General features: G+C 41.4%; 1 protein-coding gene across 1 annotated transcript in view; it reads left to right on the forward strand.

Moving 5' to 3' along the window:
- LOC144809499 (sodium- and chloride-dependent betaine transporter-like) overlaps positions 1 to 21,387 on the forward strand; it is an 887,191-nt gene that overhangs the window by 496,709 nt on the left and 369,095 nt on the right. The window contains exons 4-5 of the mRNA XM_078673718.1: positions 18,779 to 18,919; positions 21,073 to 21,154. Coding sequence (XP_078529844.1) covers positions 18,779 to 18,919; positions 21,073 to 21,154 — 223 coding nt within the window. The remainder of the gene's footprint in view (positions 1 to 18,778; positions 18,920 to 21,072; positions 21,155 to 21,387) is intronic.

Here is a 21,387-nt window from a genome sequence, read left to right on the forward strand (position 1 = left end):
TAGTCTGAGCGCCAGTTTTTTCTAAATAGGCAGAGATTAAAAAATACTGCAGAGTGGACTCTTCCACACATCCAGTTGGGCCCCAACTGTCTTTATCAAGAATACACTCTGCCTATTTTTAGTATATGACAATTTCCATAATTGACAATGTGGAGGTATACAATAACTACTATATAAATAAATGAGTAAATTGCTGGGTCATATTCTGCAAACCTCTTCCAGCAAATAGTGGCCAGTATCCAGATGTAACTTGCACTGCACCAGAATGTGTTTATCGCATATAAAAGTCATTCCCCATGGCAAAAAAGTTGTACAATACATATTGCGATGGCTATACCGCTGTTGCAGTATCACCTATTATACAGAGTGGCTGCAACACACATTGCCAATGGTCTCTTCAGTGAGCCTTCATGTGTGGGTTCAGGTTGTTCCATGGATTTCCCATTTATTTGGTTGTGTGTTTTTGTCTATTCAAAGCTTGTGAGAGCATCATGTGGCAGGAGACGGGACTCTGGTGGCTAGTCAGAACGTAATGGGATGGCTTATTTTGAAGGCACAAACACGAGAAATGCTAGGGGATGGGAGAAACTATTTTTAATCCCTCTCCAAATTCCTACAGGTATCAAAGATAATTGGATAGGTCACCTCCACCACTTATATTGTGGCATGATTCACCATAGATGACCTGTCCACACTGTGGTAGGACTAATATTAGGGGTAACAAAGGATATTAAGGAGATTATGCTAGATTGAGAGATCTATCTCTCCACTGGTGTATTGATGTAATACTGGAGGTAACCGTGCCCTGTATCACACCAGGCTCTGCTGAGTGTTTTAAATGTGACCCTTGACTCTACCAAGAGCCACTGGAATGCTTTTTTGGCTGGCTCTACTGTAGCTTCAAGCACATTCAGGCCACCTAGTTTCCAATATTGCCACAGACCTTGCACGCCCATCATGGGCTTATATAAACGGATGGGGTAGAACATATATCTATCACAGAAAAGTTGCCGAAGATGCAATTGACGGACACCCACAGTGAGCATTAGAAATATGAGAATCCTGAAGGAATTCTCTTGGGTTGACCAATTTCGAACTGCTTAAGTGTCTTAAATCTACACCAAATGTAACAATTTTGTTATAAATGATATTTAAGGCACAATATGTGTGTCCGGATCACAGCAACTCATGAGACTTAGGGCCATATGTATCAAGCAAATTCGCATTGCAAAGGCCGAAAATCGCAGAATTTCGGCCTTTGCGAATGCGAATTTGCTAAATGAAATATATTCAGAAAAATTTGGTGCAAAATAAGGAATCGCAAAATTTGCGATTCCTTATTTTGCAATACATTTAAGGAATTGCAAATTTAGCGATTCCTTAAATGCAAAGTATGTAGCAATTTTTTTTTAGCAAAATGCCCTTAAGTTGCGAATTCCTTGAAAAACGCACATTTTTGCATTTTTCAAAGTGCCATGTGACGCACATACATGCCCTTAGGGCATGTATGTGTGCCACATGTGCACCCATGCATATTTCAGGGGTGCAACAGGGTGTCCTTTGGACACCCCTGCACCCTTGAAATTATTCTCAATTTGCGATTAGCAAATTGCGAATCGTAAATTGGGAATAACTTCACATTCATTCCTATGGGCCTCCTGGCCCATAGAAATGAATGGGAAAGTATTCCTTGATTGCGATTCGCAATTTGTGAATCGAAATTAAGGAATTTTAAGGAATCGCAAAAAAAATGTGATTTTGTACATACATACCCATTTGCGATTCTCAAATAGCGATTTCTTAAAAATCGCTATTTGAGAATCGCAAATGGGTATCTTGATACATATGGCCCTAAGGCTCATATAAAGTTGCCACAGGTATATTCCTCATCTTACGTTTTTTTTTTTTTGCCGTAGCTTATGAGAAACATTGAAGATAACTGTATTAAGATCTCACTGTATTCAGCAATTTTCTAATCCAAGAAACTATGAAAATTTCTGTAACCTGATTAGCTGACATTTTTACCATTTTAAGAGGTGAAGTGGCCAAGAATGTCTTTAGAACTAATGCAAATTGATCAAATCACCAACTGTCCTAAGATCACATCCAGGTTAATCTCAATAAACTCACAGTCCTTCCACAGTAGTAGGGCCTGAAACACTCACAGTCCTGCCACAGTCGTATGGCCTGACGTACAAAGTAGTCGTCACAAATCAGCCAGTGTTTTTGTACACACTGGTTTGGACTCCACCTTCATTTTCTGATGTGACTGATGTATTAGTTAGTCACATCACAAAATAGCCATACTGAGGCTGTTGAAAAAACACACAGCCTCACTAATTTATTTGTGAGCCTGGAGTCCCTTTGTAACTCCCAGCAAGTGGCTGCGCATATAAGCAGGAGACTGTGAGGGAGAGGAGACCTCTGGGCCATATGTGTGACGATTGAGAATAGTGATTCCCAAATAGCAAATTTTACCAAATTGCTATTTGGTAATTGCAATTTCTGATGTAACATTGCAAGCGACATCGATTTTGCAATTGCTTAGGAATTGCAATCACACTTTTACGATTACCAAGTAGTGATTACCTAAGTAGGTATTCGCAAAATTGCAAATGTCCCATTTTGGAGCAGCTTGATCACATCACATTGAGGAAGTGAGTCAGTCCATGCTGTTTCTAGAGCCCAGAGCCATAGGAGAAACCCGACTGTGGCAACAGAGGGGCTGAGACCTTGTTTGGAGGTGTGTTTTACCACTGCACACACCATGGCCACTGACAACAGCGACAAGGGGGCAGGAGGGTGCAAGAGAAAGTTAAAATCCAGTGAACAAGAACTGGAGGTGCTCACTCGGGAGTGTGTAAGAAACCATGACAAGTTGTTTGGTCAACAGCTCACTTCAGGTTCCAGAGAGTGAGAAACGCAACATTTGGAATGACATCTGGGCAAAGATCAGTGAGGTGGGTGTTACACAGCGCTCATGTGAGGAGATTCGCAGCGCTGGTATGACCTATGGACACGGACCATGGAGAAAGTAGCAAGCAGTCTTGCCGAGGCATGGCGAATAGACAGAGGACCATCCACTCAGACAAAATCCACCACTCTGGAGGGCATGATAGAGTCAAAGTTGCAGCCCGAAGCTGTTGTTAGGTACATATTATTATTACAAAGTTATTCGTGTAAACTTATACACACAACAGAATATATTGAACTGAACTATTTATCGTTCTTATCACAGAACTACCTGCACCAAATGCAGGAGGAAATAAATTGGTGGAAACTGAGGGGACGCGGCCACATTTAAAGGCTGAAAACATTGTGTCTTCAACATAGACAACACCTGCACCACAAAGACGCAGGACAACAGTGTCTCCACTGCCTGATTTTGATTCAGAGTCTGCAACGTTGCACAGACGTCAGTCCCTTCTCATGCGCCAAAACCATCCCCTCAGAAGGGATAGATTGGCTGTAAGACCTGCAACAGAGGAAGGCGATGGTTCAGCTGCATTTAGAGGTCTGGAGGCATCAATGTTAAAGGTGCAGTGCCTACAATGCAAGTAAATGAGGTAAATGCAAACACAGTTGGTGTCACTGAATAACAATGTGTGGCAGGAGCAGGAGCGGCCCATGCAGATAATAATGGTGACGCCAGGTTGGGGTGAGGGATTCAACAGACGACCATGAGGGAAAATGAAATAAATAATACACTTTCCCACGTCATCTGTCGAAACCTCCTCCCCCCACCCGGCTCCACCTCCCTACCGCTCTTCGTGCACGAGCCGCTGCTGCATTGGGAGAAGGCCAAAAAGCCACTGCAGACAATTCGGTGGCGCTAAAAAAATGTCATTAAGGAATTTTGCAAACACAAGGAGATGATGGACGGAGCGCTGAATCTTTTCAGACACTCATCCCCAGTCACAGATCTGGGTTGAATCGATCATCATTCTTTAGCTCACTTTGCCACCTCAGTTCAGACCCAGCTATATGCAAATCAGTCTTGACCCTGTGCCTCATGGGAAAAGTCCAGCCAGAACTGCCAAGCCAGGTCTTCCCTGAACAGGAAACAAGCATCTTGAGACCAGTTTCTGGGTAACACCCTTCATCAGTAAGGCTAGCTTGAATCCAGTGGCAAAGTGAGCAAGGGACCCACGTTTGGGCATACCCTGCCAACTTAGGGCGAACAAAGCAAACACAAGGAGATAAGAGGACAGAGAGCTGAAACTTTTCAGACACTCACCCCCAGTCACAGATCTGGGTTGAATCCATCATCATTCTTTAGCTCACTTCGCCACCTCAGTTCAGTTAAGGAACTTAGCACAGTAATGCAGCACAATCATATCACACACCGTAGGCGTCATCACCAACTGATGCGCAGATTAGATAGGTTTACAAGATCAATCCATCGCCTGACAAATACAACTGCATTATTGTTGCGACCCCATGTTACCATTCAAGTGAACATGGCACATTGAAGTGGAGATGTTGCAAGAGGGTTAATGCGAATCACCAACGCAATAGAGAACATGCAGATGGCTCAGAATGGAGCAAACAGTGACTTAGGTAGTGGGAAAAGTGAGGAGCTTTCCAGCCTCAGTAATGAAAATAGGCATTGGAGTTCTAGACACAATGCCTCTTCAGAGGCCTCATCAAGGCATAGTGCTGAGCCCACTGAATGGCATAGTGGAGAGCGTGGGAATAAAAAGTAATTATTGACCTGTGTTTATGTTGGTTGTTTAGGGCCATTTCTTTACATTTGTGATGTCTGAGGTGACACATTTGGTTTTGCACAAATTGTGCATTTGTTATTCAGTTTACATGTGATAGCAAAATGTACCTGAAGTTAAGGTAATATATATATCACTATTGTTAAATACATTCTGAAATGCCTTTTCTCTTTCATTACTTACCTTTAAAAATGAATGTGAGTAAATGCTGCACATTGTTCTCTGTCTTCTGCTGCCCTTGATCCATCTGCTGGTTGACGTGGTAGACGTGTCTGCTCATCGTCATCTGACTCAGAATCTGACAGGTCCAGGGGGTATGCCTCCAGATGTTGCAATGTTGTGCAATATGGTATTGTAGCCATTATTTTGTAGCAGGTTTCTGGACTGTGTTGTAGTGCTCCTCACCCTTGTGTAGGCATCTAAATTGACTCTTCAGCAGCCAAAAGGTCCACTCTATCAGGTTTTGTGTAGGTTTATGGGCAGCTTTGTAACAGTGTTCGCTTGTAATGGTTGGGTTACAATATGGTCACTGGCGTAACAAAACTTGAGGGGGCCTCCCTGCAGGATACATGGAGGGGCCCCCTCCGGAATCAATCAGGAGCTCTCCGGGCAGAGTGCTGTGCTGAGGGGGTCCACTGGAGCTTGAGGCCCCCCGCACCAGGGGGCGGCTGCGGGGCCTGTGTTACGCCCCTGAATAGGGTGTCAATGTGAATGAGCACACATCATACGCACTGTCTCCTACAATTATGAGAGCAAACAAGTCTTCACTGACAAATATGAGAATGACACTAATATATACAGTTCAGTCTTACCTAGTAGATATACTTCTCCAAACTCACCACCAAGTAGCTGTGCGTAAATTCCCCCATGGAAAATATGAAGGAATCATGTGTATTGCCAGGGAATCTGGCCACTATATCAGTTATCATATACTGAAGAACTGAAATCTTCATTCTCAGGGGTCTCACTAATACAAAAGAGCTTGGCACAGAAGCTGAAATATTAAAAGACATCTTTATTAAACTTAATAAGTGAGACTACGTCGCACAGGAGCCTTTAACACCTGAATGAGTCCTAGCTTCTGCAAGCATACAAAATACCTAATATGAAAATACAAGATCTGCAAAATATTAGCCAATAGAAAAACATCATGTAACCAGAATGTCCCCCTTACGTCGTGTTTCTGCCCAACCCATAAGTTAATCAACTTCAGCACTTATAGGTCAATCAGTAATGGCAGAACGTGTCACCTGACACAGGTCACCTGACTAATACATACCAGGTTGATCTAGAGACTAAGTCAACACACACGAAGAAACACTCACAGAATAATCATGGCACAGAACACAGGACTATCCTTTTCGGAGGATGAAGTTGATAGAGCCATTGCCTCCATGTTACCACACGCAGGAGCACCCACAGGAGAAAACAGTGATGCGAGCCAATGTTGGGACGAATTGACTGAATTAAAGAGAACACAGATAAAAACACTGATTCATGGCGTCATGATGGCAGAATACTTACAAGCCAACGCAGCACCGAGGGGTCTCATAGTCAGGAATGAACCCTTTATATTCCAGCACGACAGACAATTCAAGCTGGACTGGTCCAAAATATCCTGGCATTGTACCAGAGACTGGCTGGTCTTGATCATTAAAACCGCAACCAGACTAGTAGATTCCCTGAAGGAAGAGATAAATTCCATGGAGATACGCCTCAAGTCTTTTCAAACTCCAGCAGAACTAACGAAAAGACTGAATGAGCTAAATAAGACGATGTCTGAATTCGAAATTAGCCTAAGAGATTCAAAATACATCAAACTATCTAAGGATAAAAAAGCATTCGCTCACGAGAAAGTGTATCCTTACATTAGGGATGATTACAGAACCAACAACAAAAACTCAGGATACAACACTGATAGTGACGGTTCCGACACAGGATCTAATAGCTCTGGGGGATCAAGTAATTACAGCACTACCCCTAACAGAAGAGCCAGAAGAGGAAGAGGCAATGGAAGGGGTTTTAGAGGCAACCAAGCACCGATGTGGCCTATGTACCAAGACCCATATAATTATTGCCCTCCGCCCCCGCCTTTCTTCTATGGCCCACCTATGTACAACCAACCCAACTATCAGAACTGGGGAAATGATCAAGGAAGCCAAGGAAATCAAATGAAACCTTTTTTAGGGAGAGGCCGCCAGGCACAAAGAGCAAAAAACAAACCCAATCAGGGAGTACAGTGGGCGGAACCAGTGGTGACTACCACACGTCACACACGGAGCAAAGGCCCGCCGGAATCAGCTGCGAGCGCCAGCTCGACTTAGTGGTAAATCTATCCTCACTATGCCTCACAGCTATACAGACCCAAGTGCTTAACAAAGGCCTGGGTTTTGTACCCACCCCAACCACAGACAAGTTCAAACTATGCTGTGAACTAAAAGAATTCCTGAGGAAAATCAAACTGCAGGTATTCTTTCAAGACAAAGATCCCCGAGTACAAACAAAGAGTGACACAGGACTACATAAGAAATCAAACTTTGTCCCTCCATCACACAGCCTACCAGTGGAGGTATTAACCTTTGAGAAGGCGGTCATGCGAGAGGTTCAGGAGTTAGACCCACGAACTGTCAAAGTATTTCATAACACCAGCAAAGCTGAACATTCCGCGTTACAAGAACTGTCAAAAAACAATCAAATTACCATAAAACCAGCCGATAAAGGCGGGGCAATTGTTTTACAAAATACCACGGATTACAGGAATGAATGTCTCCGTCTACTAGGGGACACAAGGAACTACGCCAAACTAGATGAAGACCCGACAGAACGTCTAAGAATCTCAATTGCGTACCTAACAGAGGAATGTCAAGCCAATGATTGGCTTAGTAAAAAAGAAATTGATTTCTTAACAAACAAAAAACCAACAACACCGTACTTTTATACCATCCCCAAGATACACAAGAGACTGGAGAACCCACCAGGGAGGCCCATAGTCTCGGGGATAGGCTCAATTTTAGAGCCCCTTTCACAATTCGCAGATGCCTTTCTCAGACCCCTTGTGCAGAAAACAGACACCTATCTGAAAGATACCAAGGACGTACTATGCCTGCTACAAGATCTAACCTTTGATACGTCATCCAGCCTATTGATAAGTCTGGACGTTGAAAGTCTTTATACCAGCTTGCCACACAGAGAGACTTTACAGATTCTAGAGGAAGTATTGTACGAAAACGAGTGGTCATTCCAGACTCCTCGCCATGTAGTACTCGAATGCTGCCAACTGGCACTATGTGAGAACTTCTTCCATTTTGAATCGACCCTGTATAAACAACAACATGGGACCAGTATGGGCAGCACATTCGCGCCGAGTATAGCCGGATTGTACGTCCACCAACTGGAGAAAAACAAAATACTGATTGAAAGAAATCCACATAGACATCATATCCTCCACTGGAAACGCTATATCGACGACATTTTGTTGATCTGGCAAGGCACTGAGGAAGAAGCACAGACCTTTCTCACCTGGCTTAACACACAGGATCCTTTCCTGAAGTTCACCTGCTCAATGAGTAAGACAGATCTAGTTTTCCTTGATCTAAACATCCATGCTGAGTCTGGTAGACTGGTGACAACAACTCATTTTAAAGAGACGGCAAGAAACTGTCTCTTGACCTTTGACAGTTTTCACCCTCGCCATCTCAAACAAAACCTGCCATTTGGACAATTCCTCCGTTTACGCAGGAACTGTAGCAAGAAATCAGACTACCTAACCCAAGCGGAAGACTTAAGCAACAAGCTGAAATACAGGAAATACCCAAATAAACTGATCAAAGAGGCTAAAAAACGGGCGGCCAACAACAACAGGGAAGCACTTTTAGAACCCAAAGAAAGAACCCAACCTGAGGACAAAAAACCAATCTGTATCACCACGTACAATCAAGTCTCGAACAATGTGTCTAAAATAATCAAAAAACATTGGCCAATACTTAACAGCGGCGGCCTACACATACCTACTCCTATGTTTAGTCATAGGCGGGGTAAAAATTTGAAGGATTATTTGGTACACACCCGTCCCACAGCATTAATTCAGACAGTAAGATCCCAGCCACTACCGGACGGTCATTTCCCATGCAACAATTGCAGTGTTTGTCATTTGACCTCCCCAACCAAAAACGTTATCTTCAACAACAGTACGAGATGGGAACTAAAAGGTTTTTCTAATTGCAACACAAGTGGGGTTGTGTACTTGATAACCTGTACGTGCAACCTTCACTATGTAGGAATGACGACCAGGAAGGTCAGTACTCGCATAGTAGAGCACAGAAGTAACATCAGGTGCAAGCGAGCCACAACAAGAATGACCACCCACTTCATTGAGCAGAACCATACACCCAATGATCTGACCTGGGTAGTATTAGAAACAGTGAAAAACAAAGACAATCTGGAACGCACTCTCCATGAAAAAGAACAAAGATGGGTGTTTCGTCTTCATACAGATACCCAACTTAATGATGAAATCCCGTGGGGAGCATTTCGCCCATAGTTACTTTTTCCAATGACTGTTTGGGGTTGGTCCGAACTGTTTGAATATCATAGGAAAATGTCGCCCAAAACAATACAAACCCTACTATCAGAAATACCTTTTTCCTTAAATACTAATACACCCAGCTGAGCCTTTCCAGACACGATAGGTACCATCCTTCCTATCTGCCAAAGTTAAAATACCCGCCCTTTCATAAATAAGCCTAAACCAATCTAAAAACTTCTCCAACCCCGAGAAGTAATCCTGTGTTCTAAATTTATGTGCAAGGACGTGCTTGTCCACATTAGCGCCCTAAATTATTTCCTATCCCTGAACCCAGCGGTATTCGGTAATATTCACTATTTTTAACTTTCACTCGCGCCGAGCGCGATCGCATCCTACCAATATGGCCGCCCCAAATGCGCGCTCTAGCAAAACAAAGGCGTTTCCCGCCACCCGGAAGCTCACGCGTTTTAAATACACCGCGAGCCCGGCTTCAGATCAGTATGCGGTCGGGTGAGGAAGCAACCAGGTAGTACCGAGCGGGTCTGCCGATAGGAAGTAAGTGTATGGACTATGTAATTTTGCAAGAAAGTCGGCAATTCCGAATGGGCAAACAAAAAAGAAAAAAACCTCCTAACTCTGCAATTTGATAATCCTTTTTTCAGCAATGTTTCCACGAGGCGTTCCTGCCCTTGCCTAAGACCATGGGGTGTAACCATACACTCTTTTATGTAAATATGACCATCTGCCATATTATTTCGTGTGTATATGTTGTGTGTTTTGTCAATAGTCACATTAAGTCTATATGTTTATATGTTTTTATGTGTGAAACCACTAAACCACTTTATTCACAGTGATTTATTTTTCAACACCGTCTTGAAAACCAGCACGCGTCAATATGATGCCATGGGCACACTCACGCCCTAGTTGGAGTGAGATGCTTGTGAGTTGTTCCCCTTCTTGGAAGGGGATGTCCATCATTTAACAATTGTTGTTCTATTTTGCAGAAAACGAAGTGAAATACAAAACGTATGTACAACACGCATGTTTTATTAACAACAGCGTTCATTGTAAATATATTTTTTAGCAACACTTTTTTTCATTTGGAAACAGGAGTGGCAATACAGGGCTGGACCCTGTATGGTCCTGAAGAAAAGCTTGGGGGAGCTTGAAACATGTTGACCTTAACACTGATCTAGCTCAGTAAAAGTTAGAATACAGTGTTACCCCTTTTTAATTTTTTATACCACACTAGGAGCGAAATAAATTGTTGAGGCCCACTAGCACGGTATTTTTAATCCCACACCCACTCCACCATTATCACACTTGCACCACACATAGTCATCTCACAAAACCAGTGCTCCAGCGTAGTCGCCTTGTCGCAGCACGCCCCTTTTCGTAGAGAACTGGGATGGCCCCAATGATGAAGCATGTCACCGTGGGGCAACCCCGGTGAGTGAGGGGACTCTAGAAAGAAATTTTTCTTTCTTATATATATTTTTTGGTACACACTGACTCAGTAAGCAGTAACCATAAAATCACCCACCAGGTCTCTGGACCTTTGACATAAGGTCCCTGTATTTCGTACACAGACTGGAGGCCGACCTGGTCTGGTTTAACCTCCTTCTCCCCCTTCTTTGTTTATGTATGCAGTTAGGCCAGCTAGTGTCTGAGATTGCTTTCAAAGCAAGGACAGGGGGGGGGTTTCTACACGTTGCAGTCCAAAGGGCAGAAATACTTCATGAATAGAGCAGTCTGTGTAAAGGCAACACAAATTCATGACAAATGTAAGATGGAGTCAAAATTAAAGAACCTCAGACCTCCCTTTTGCCATTACACAGACAAATCCTAAAATTATTTTGCAAACATTATGTATTTCAGTGACTCTGGACAATGCCAATAAAACAATAAGAATCAGTCTCCAAACACCAATTCTATACAATCGCACGGGAAATACCCAGAGTCCGTCAAAGCCTCTTCTGGCAGGCTTCTATTGTCCATCAAATCCTGTTTCTGTTCTTTTCTTCCGCATGGGCCTCTTCATTCAAACCTTTCATGAAAATGATGTTACTCAGTATCCGTTGGACTGCCTTCCTGGCAAACACTCACAGCTCACTTGAAAGTCTCAATGTCTCAATGCAGTGCACCAATATTTCCTGTGCTGCAGGCACTACAGATAGTGTGCTCTTCATTGATCAAGGCCACAGATCATCTCATGCAGACCCAAGTACTATTAATCGGGGAAGAGCAACAGACTGTCACTCTCAGCAACACTTTCAGGCTTCAGCACTCTCTTATTCAGTGTCAGAGGATGCTCGGGCTGCTCTTTCATGGGCACCATAATGTAGTGCCTTTTGCCAATCTCAAATCCTCAGGTGCACTGCACTTCCGTTGGAGCAAAGGAAAGGGGTGTGTGTGTGGCCAAAACTCAGGCCAAGGGGCTCAAGGGACTGCACACTGTCAGAGGTTAACCAGCACATGACAGGTGGGTGGAAAACTGAAGCCTCAAACACAACAAGAATCCTTCTCTTTCGCTCTTTGCACTCAAATTCTGGTTCTGTGGCAAAACCAGATCCTCCTTTTCTGATGTGCAACACCTTCTGATGAAGCAAGCACAATAGTTGGAGATATCACTGATGGCACGCTGGCGATCGCTGTCTGTGTGCTGGGACTTTATGGCCAAGGTATGTAGCCCTCATCTGTAGCTGACACTGATGGGAATTAGAACTCATCTTTATCACCGTTCTGCAGGGTATCATTCTCCCTTTGACTCTGGAAGATCCCGCAGAACCTAGTGACGTAGGAAATGTGACACAGTTGTTTCCTTCAATTTAAGTACAAAAACAGTTCATTGTATAACAAGGGACTGCAAGCAAGTGGCCTGCAATCTTTAGAGGAGTGGCCATATGTCATGGGACATTTCTGGTCTAGAACACACTGTTATTCTGAAAGAATACAAAAACAAAGGCAATAAGCAAAACAGTGCCTCTGATTTCTTCAATTGGGTTTCCATATGAGAGCATATCCTCTACCATCTAAGGGTAGATAGCTACATGGGAATTCTATCTGGATGGATGTTCTCACACATAGTGGCATTGTCTAATGGGGCAAACACATTTTTTTCTCAATGATTACATATAGGTGTTCCTAAATTCCTTATCTAGAGCACCTCAAAAGAGAGATCACATCATACATATTATCAGGGACATGTAGATACCTCCCTTTAATAATTGTGCATCAGGTGAACCATACAATACAAAAGCTAATGATCAAAATGTGGAAACAAAAGACAAGAACTAGAGAGTCCTGGTATTTCCATTATTTAAAATACATCTGGTCCATCAAAAATTAAAGCAGCAGAAAAAAGGAACTAAAAACCAAATTAGAATAGGCATTGAATTTGTCATATTCAAAAAAACGTAAGGTGTCTCCTATTGAGGTAGAAAACCAGTCTGGTCATACAAAAGGGAATTATACACAATATGGGGTCTCTGGTACATTACTGCAATCTGGAAGTGTGAACCTGAGCAATACACCAACTGGTGAAAGGGATTTGGAAAAGGGAAATGGGACTAGGTAAAAAGTCATACACTACTTAGGAAGCAGAACAAAACTGACTAATGTAATATAGAAATTAAGTCACCATGTACAAGAGTCACAAATCTATAATTTATCCTTACATCCAATCAAGGATACATAATTTTAGGGCTGCCTGTTCCTTAACGGAAGAGGACAGTATCGTGACTAATTGCAGATGACACACTTTAATTCTGTATATCTCTTTTTTATTTTCCTTCAAATACCATTAAAGCCAAATTTGACATACACTGGTGAAGTGATGTCTGTCTATCTGTGAAATTTAGTGTCAGAGCAAATCTACCCAACTGTTGTGGTAAACTTGTAATAGTATCAAAAAACAGCAACATGAAACAAAAACATGCATTAAAAAAAACACACACAAAACGCACATATCAAGCCATCAGATATACTTGCGTATATCAAGCACAAAAAGCATAGACAAAACAGTAGCATATGTAAATAAGCGGTGACAAACAACACTATTGCATGCACTTTTATGCACTGTGAACCTGCAGCTCAAAACAGAATATTCAGGCCTGCTTAATTTGTCAGGCTTAAAATCCTCACCAGGAACAATTCATAAAAGGACAAAATGCAAAAATATGTAAAACGCACGAACATGTCTGCACATAACACCCAAAATATCAACTGTAACAACCATCTTTTGAAAACATGCTAAACCCTTTTAACTTTCCAAAAACTTTTTCACAGACACTCTGCGTGTCCCCTGCGCCAACACCCTTTGAGGCCCTGCTTTTCCAAGCGATAATTTCTCCATCTGTTTACACTTACTCCTAACTCCCACCTCACTCTAAGGCTGAAAAAGACAAAAAAAAACCTTCCCAACTCTTTCTAACCTGCAATAACCAACCCTATTAAAAAACACATGATATATATATTACTCCTGTTAGGGGCTACAATTTATTTCTATACTTAGATTATTAAAACAGTTACTGTGACTAATTCGCAGAACATAACACACATACCAGTTTTTTAGAACAAATGCTTGTTTGCAATGGTACTAATTTCATCTACCTTAAATGGATGAAGGCTCAGTTAGGTCCAGCAAAAGTGAAAACCTTCCACCCTGATATCAAACTCAACCCTCTGCACCAGGCACATTGGCTCACTGACCTATTTAAAAGGAAACCCAAATGGGAATAACCTGCAAATTTGTATTATACCTAAATGTATGCATTTACTGAAGCCTAAAGCACTTTTAAAGCTATTGTAAATGGCAAAAATGCCCAAATTTTACCCAAATTCGACTTTAACATTTGGGGCACTTAAAAATAAATATCCTATAATAATGTTACATATTAATCATCCTCAGAATGTTCTTTACATATTGCAGAGATTGAACATTAAACATATCTCTTGCAAATCCTGAGAAAAATGAGTTTTTCACGCCTGCGTCAAGTGAACTTCTATATGCTAATTTCCTCATTATGCAGTATACCATAACTTAAATTAAATTATAATGCTAGGAGGTCACAGTATAAGTATTAAGCTTCATGAATAGTAAAAAACGAATTTTGTAGCACTTATTTTTATAACCCTATCATTTTTGATGATTCCACATATTAAGGCTCTGTAATTCCTTGAATCTGACTTCATTTTCTTTTCTTTTTTTTTTTTGTGCCACTTAGGCTGACGAACAAAGTGGCCTGGCCTCCCCAGGTCATGTACACATTAACCAGATTAAACTGTAAGAAACTAACTTTCGTCACCCGAAACTGACCTGCAAAGCCAATTTCCCTGATTGATCTTTATCTGAGATTGCCAATCAATGTTCAAGACATCGTTAACTTTTTAGTTTCCCTGGACTTGCCCTATCTGGTTTCAGCATCTATTCTGGGTTCCCTCTTTTTAACTGTTTCTTCACTACATGGGTTAATTATTACTTAGCAACTGAGCCAAGAATATACTTACAGAAATGCTTAAAGAGAGGAAAACCCTTAATTAAAATGTCTTCCCATAATACAAAATAATGAACCTTAGTTTTGAAACCTTTTTAAAACAACATTCTTGAAATGCAAAGTTTAACCCGTGCAACTGAGGGCAAAATCCTGGCTGAATAAATATTCCTGTTTATTTAGCTTGTCTCTAAGTATTTATAACATGAGCAGCTAGCAGTCTTTTTCAAACTAAAACATATCAATGCGTGTTCTATATTATTTTGAGTTCAGCAGGAATTTACTTCAGCTGATCTGTTTGCCTGTTAATACCTAACACAATGTATCTAAGGAAAATGTTGCAGGTTTATTTATTTTTTTGCAAAACTCCCAATTTTGTCTTTAGGGGCTTTTTTATTCCTAGTGAATGTGAATTTACATTTTAGTTTTTAAACATTTAGACATCTTGCTTAATAGAGTGAAAACATCAAAAAGAAACACAAACACACATTTGGGCTCATTTCAGACAAACAGAAAGGGGTCAAACACTCAGGACACACAATACGGCGCGCTTTTAGCCATGCATTTTGTGAATAGCGCCAACGCTATGTACTTACAGAAATTGCACTAATGGGAAAACCACATAGACATTTAAACACACATTTAACCCACATATCAATACTCAGAACAGAAATAAAGGACAGCCCACAGACTGTACTTAAACCAAACCATTTGTAAATACTAGTTGTAAGTCATATTTACAAGAAACGCTTCTCAATTGTGTTCCAAAAGACTGCAAAAACAGCCCAACAGACCGATGTATGTCCAAGAAGCAAAAACACACTCAATTCACTAGCTTTGACTAGCAGAACACCAAAAATCGCTCTGCATATCTTCATTCATAAAATTGCGCAGAACAAAGGATCCTTGTATGTATTATGTCCATATTTTAATTCCCTGGGGATACAAAATCACCAAGGAAGAAATATGTTTATATACCTAAACCTATTTCGATATTCCCTCTAGGGAAGCTGGCTAATTTACTTCACATCACAACATGGTACCTTCCAAATATAAAGCAACACATTCTCATGTGAGCTTTTAAACAGGCCTGCCCAAATATATTGCAAAATATACAATATTATAATCAAAATAGTGCTTAATGTACTTTTCGTACGTGCACCGTTCAACTAAACCAAATAGAGAAAATTCTCCTCATTACCTGTCTACACAAATTGCAATTCGCGTATACAAACCTATACAAATCCAAAAGTTGGCCAACACAAATTTCAAAGTTCCAAAGCTACAGTAAGCGTTACTAAACTACCTTACTCTTCCAAAGCTACAGTAAGGGTTACTAAACTACCTTACTCTTACCAATCAAAAAGGTTATCCAAATTCTAACTGTCAAGTTCTAAATGACCTAATGGTCTCTTTGTTTTTTTTTTAATACTCACGCCAAAAAGGTTCTCAGTCAGGAGTGACATCATGTGGAGGATCAAAATCAGGAAGATCAGAAATACACTGAGCTGCAGAGACGAAGAATCCCCAGAATCCCTGTGCACAGAGTACCTTCTTAGTAGAATCCTGTCTTGTCTTCCTCAGTAGCTTTCTGTCTCCTGACAACATCACTCCCACAGAAAGTCACTTCTCTGATGAAGCCCGCGTTGGCCGCGCCATTCGAAGAACTGAAATCTTCATTCTCAGGGGTCTCACTAATACAAAAGAACTTGGCACAGAAGCTGAAATATTAAACGACATCTTTATTAAACTTAATAAGTGAGACTACGTCGCACAGGAGCCTTTAGCACCTGAATGAGGCAGTCTAAAGAATACAGAAGACAGAGGTCTTTTATATGCTTAGGATTTACAAACTCAGCATAAAGAAAGGGGCAGTCCGAGCTTCTGCAAGCATACAAAATACCTAATATGGACATACAAGATCTGCAAAATATTAGCCAATAGAAAAACATCATGTAACCAGAATGTCCCCCTTATGTCGTGTTTCTGCCCAACCCATAAGTTAATCAACTTCAGCACGTATAGGTCAATCAGTAATGGCAGAACGGGTCTGTATGCAGTTAGGCTCGCTAGTGTCTGAGATTTCTTTCAAAGCAAGGACAGAGGGGGTTTGCTACACGTTGCTGTCCAAAGGGCAGAAACACTTCATGAATAGAGCAGTCTGTGTAAAGGCAACACAAATTCATGACAAATGTAAGATGGAGTCAAAATTAAAGAACCTCAATACGAGGCATTGCATATGACTCGGATGTTCAAAGGATGGCTACATTTTCTATTTCTGAAGATGTTATAATTGTCAGATGGTGGACATATTAATGCAGCCAATGGCATGTGGGAATTGGGCTAACTAGTAAAATTACAGTTTATTTAGCTGTAAATCCTGTGGCGTGTTAGGGAATCTGATATAATCATTGATTTCGAATACCATTGGATGCAGGAATGCATGGAAAAAGCATGACCCCTCGGTGGCTTCCAGAGGCTAAGAGGTGCAGAGAACATAAAACCTGCACATGAGTGTGAATTGCATTGGTCCTGCGAGTGTGCCTCTGCAGTTGTGGTTGGAGTTCATCTAGTAAATCTAAAATCATGGCAGAATTTAATCAATACTTTTCAAAGATTTCCTCCTCTGCGCTCCTGTCTACTTTTTCTTCTCCTCAAACCTACCAGGAACCTCATCCTCCTCTCCATTGACATAGAGAGCAACCATTCTGGGAACTGCAGGGGCAGTCTGGGCCTGTTTATATAAATTGTACCTGGTTACCACCTGATTTCAGTTGGTGGTAATTTGCACATGCAAAATCCTAATTTTACGACCATTCTCAATTTGTGAATGATTCATTTATACATTTTGAGATTACCTATTCGCAAATCGATTTGAAGTCACAATTTTAGCTAATCGCAAACGTTGTGATTCCCAAAAATTGGCCTGCAAATGCCTTTCACACATCACAAAAGGCTATTTTGCATTCACAAATGGTTAAGTTTAGCAATTATACTGTTTGCAAATGTGAAATGAGTTGATACAGCTGTCCCTCTGCCCCTGACAGGAAACATCCATTAAAACGCAGTCATTACAATGACCTACCTTTACAATGCAACTATTACAATGCAACTGATTTTACATCACATACCATTACAATGCATGCCATTACAATGCATGTCACTATAACGCATGCCATTACAACCCATAACATTACAACGCATGCCATTACAACGCATTATAAAGTACATAATGGAGATTTGTTTAGTATTCAGGTGTGTATGGGTTTTGGGGTACATGGGAATAGTAATTTTTACCCCTACACTATCCAACACTTAGTAGTTTTTACCCATACACAATCCAAAACTTACCCTACTGTTGCACTCACTGGAGTGGGAATAGTAATTTTTACCCCTACACTATCCAACACTTACTCTACTGTTGTCCTAAACGTATTATGCGTTGTAATGGTATGCATTGTAATGGTAGTTTTCAAAAATGCGTTGTAATGGCATGCATTGTAAAATCATGCATTGTAATGGTAGTTGTGATATAAAGACTGCGTTGTAAAAGCATGTGTTGTAATTGAAAGCATTCTAACGTCATATATTCATCCATGGTGTTAGGTGAAGTACATCAGGGTCATCATGCTATGGTGCCCTGGGCCACTTTTGCTCCCAAATGCCTACATTCACAAGGTGGCAGCTGTCTAATAGGCAAAGCTTCCACCATACGAATGAGTTACCATACCTTTTAGGGAGTCAGTATTAGATCAGTTGTTGTGGTTGCAAATCATTGATACATTCCACTGCTTTTTCATATGAAAAGTGAGGGCCACCTGTCACTACATCTCCTCCCGCCAATTTGCAGTCAGTCACAACAGAGTTTTTGGAGCAGGGAGGTCATTTGTGATTCACAACGGGTCCTTTGTAAATCACAGGCTCTGAAACCATAAAATGGCAAATGCAACAGACCCTTAGCTTTGAGGACCCATTGTGCGTATGCATCTGAATCTTTGTGAACAGCATTTACATTTGTGTCCCTCTTTCATCCTTAGGCATTGGCTATGCCTCTCAAGTGATCGAATCCTACCTGAACATCTATTATATTGTCATCCTGGCATGGGCCATTTTCTACCTCTTCAGCTCCTTCTCAGCAACGCTTCCCTGGGCCGACTGCAACCACACGTGGAACACAGGTAAGAGGCCACGCCAGAAGCCTTTCAATAAGTGGAAACGTAGGTTGTCAGAATATATTGGCGACCAAAATCCATCTGCATCAATGTTGTGTCAAAAGTATTATTCACAAACATATTGTCCAATTGAATGCAGATCTTTTAATAATAAAATCAATGCGTGATATTTTTGCAAATTATATTTAGGATGCAATATTTCTGTCAGAAGATATTTCCACAATATTCTAGTACAAGCCCTGCACAAAATATCTGCTTTAAAATCTTTTTCGTAACTATCTTCATTGTTGCCATTGTTGTCCCCCTTTTAACATTTGGTCCTTGTTTGACCTTTTTTCGTAACGATCCTAATTGTTGCCATTTTTTACCCATTGTAGCATTTGGGCTTTGTAGAAATGGGAACTGTGGTATTAGTAATTACTGTCTGCAGGTGTTACTGCAAAGAAGCTTGCGTTCATACACTGGAACAGGTTCTTACACTCGTGAGAATGCACATGATTGTCACATGAATAGCCCTGCTCATTTTCCATAAACGTTAATACTCAATGGGCACCATAACAAGATTATCGCAATATCCAATGGGACCGGTAACAGGAGTTATATTCATTGCTCTGGTATGGCAATGTCACCACGAGAACTGCCAGGGCACTGGAAATAAGTCCCAACCCGGTTAGAAAATAATAAGCATTATTTTAATGATTTAAATACTTTGTATTTAGTCTGTTCTCGGAGGTCCCCTGGCCAGTATTTGCCAAAGACTGTATACAATCTTTTGTGGCATCTTCTGTAAGCACATTGCAGCCATAGATATAGATATATTTATTTAGGATGTTTTTAAAGAAGCACAATTTGCCGTGCCCAACTTCAGAGCACTAGTCAACGCACAAAAAAAATTATTTTCTGCACCATTGACACTGAGAAGCGATTTGTGGGTAGACTTTGTTGAGGTGCCCTGGGGGCGAGACAGTGGAAGCTTGCTGGCTGTTGTGGCATGATCCCATTATTGTGTAGGTTGGCATCAGAAAACCTCTTGAAAAAAATCCACTTTGAGCTGGAGATTTCTCTGACTAAACAGGGCTTGCAGAGAAATTCTGATGCAAAAATGTTTTTCCACAGAAAACGCGTCAGGGTTACAGAGTTGGGAAAGTTGGCACATCTAACCTAACTTCGACAGTAAAGTTTGTCCACCCCTACTCTTGAGTCAATGTCTGTGAATACCTTTGCTTAAAACATGCACGGCCATTTAAATAGGCGTGTATTTACAAAAAACTGGGGCCAGGTGTACTGTTCTGGGTTTGCATCACGGATTACATCTTCGTGGCGCATACACAATGCAACACAGGAAGTCTTTTGAGATGCAACATATGCACTATTCCCTCACAAAGCAAACATGACAATACGGATTCGCAGAATCCCTGCCCATAAGTTTAAGAATGCAGGGAATCCATTTGTGAATACCTTTGAATGTAGGGAAGAGCAGCAGCAGATCTTCCCCCCTTCATTTGCATTTTCACATTGCAGCCCCTGTATAAGGGATAGGGATGCAATTTAAAAATTAAACTGGTGGCGCATGCAGAAGTCTCCTGGGACATTGTCTGCACTGCACAGTGCCAGGAGCTCCATTTGCAAAATGGAAGGGACAACTTCCACTTTGCAAATGGATGCCACTCCCTTTGAGGTGTCATCATCCAATTGCATTGCAATTTGCAAGGGGGTTGGATGCTCCTTCATGCCATCTCTTACTTGTAAATTTCAAGGTGCTTTTATGTGCACACAGCAAGCCGCAAATAGATTTGTGATTTGCAATGTACTTTTAGTACATCAAGACTTCGGTCGTTGTGGTCGACAAGCATGTGCTTTTGTGCACCACAGGATTTTAAATCTGGATACTGCAAGTCCTGTACACCAGCATCATGGCGGATGTATGCATTTCATTGCTACAACATATATTTCATATATCAAGTTGCAAGATGTAGAGAAAGTTTGGTCTCAACGGGTGATAAAAGCTCTAGGATGGCAGCAATGTCATTCCTTATCTAACTGACAGTGGCTGTGCCTGTTGTGAATGGTTTTGCTGTTAATGAGTAACAGAAGGAATAGATTGTTATAAATGAGAATCAAGCGCAGGTAAATAATCGATTTGATCCTTTCTTCTGCAGCAAACTGTGTAGACTTTTCATCAAACTCAGGGAACTGGAGCAGCACAAGTACGCCCACATCCCCGGTCATCGAGTTCTGGGAGTAAGTATGTTTCCATCTCCATATGGTTCCTTACAAATTAGCTTGGACACACAGGTTTTGAAAGAAGTGGAAAGCTTCAATGGCCAATCTAGATACTGTAGCCCCCTCACGTGATCGCATCTTAAGTTCAAGGGTCCTTCTTCCAAGGGTTGGAACATGTTGACCCACTGCAGGGGTATATCTGCTGCTAACCCCCTCTACGTTTTTAGGTTTCGACTTTTGGCGAGGGGCGA

Source organism: Lissotriton helveticus, chromosome 1_1, assembly GCF_964261635.1.
Source record: "Lissotriton helveticus chromosome 1_1, aLisHel1.1, whole genome shotgun sequence".
NCBI lineage: Eukaryota > Metazoa > Chordata > Amphibia > Caudata > Salamandridae > Lissotriton > Lissotriton helveticus.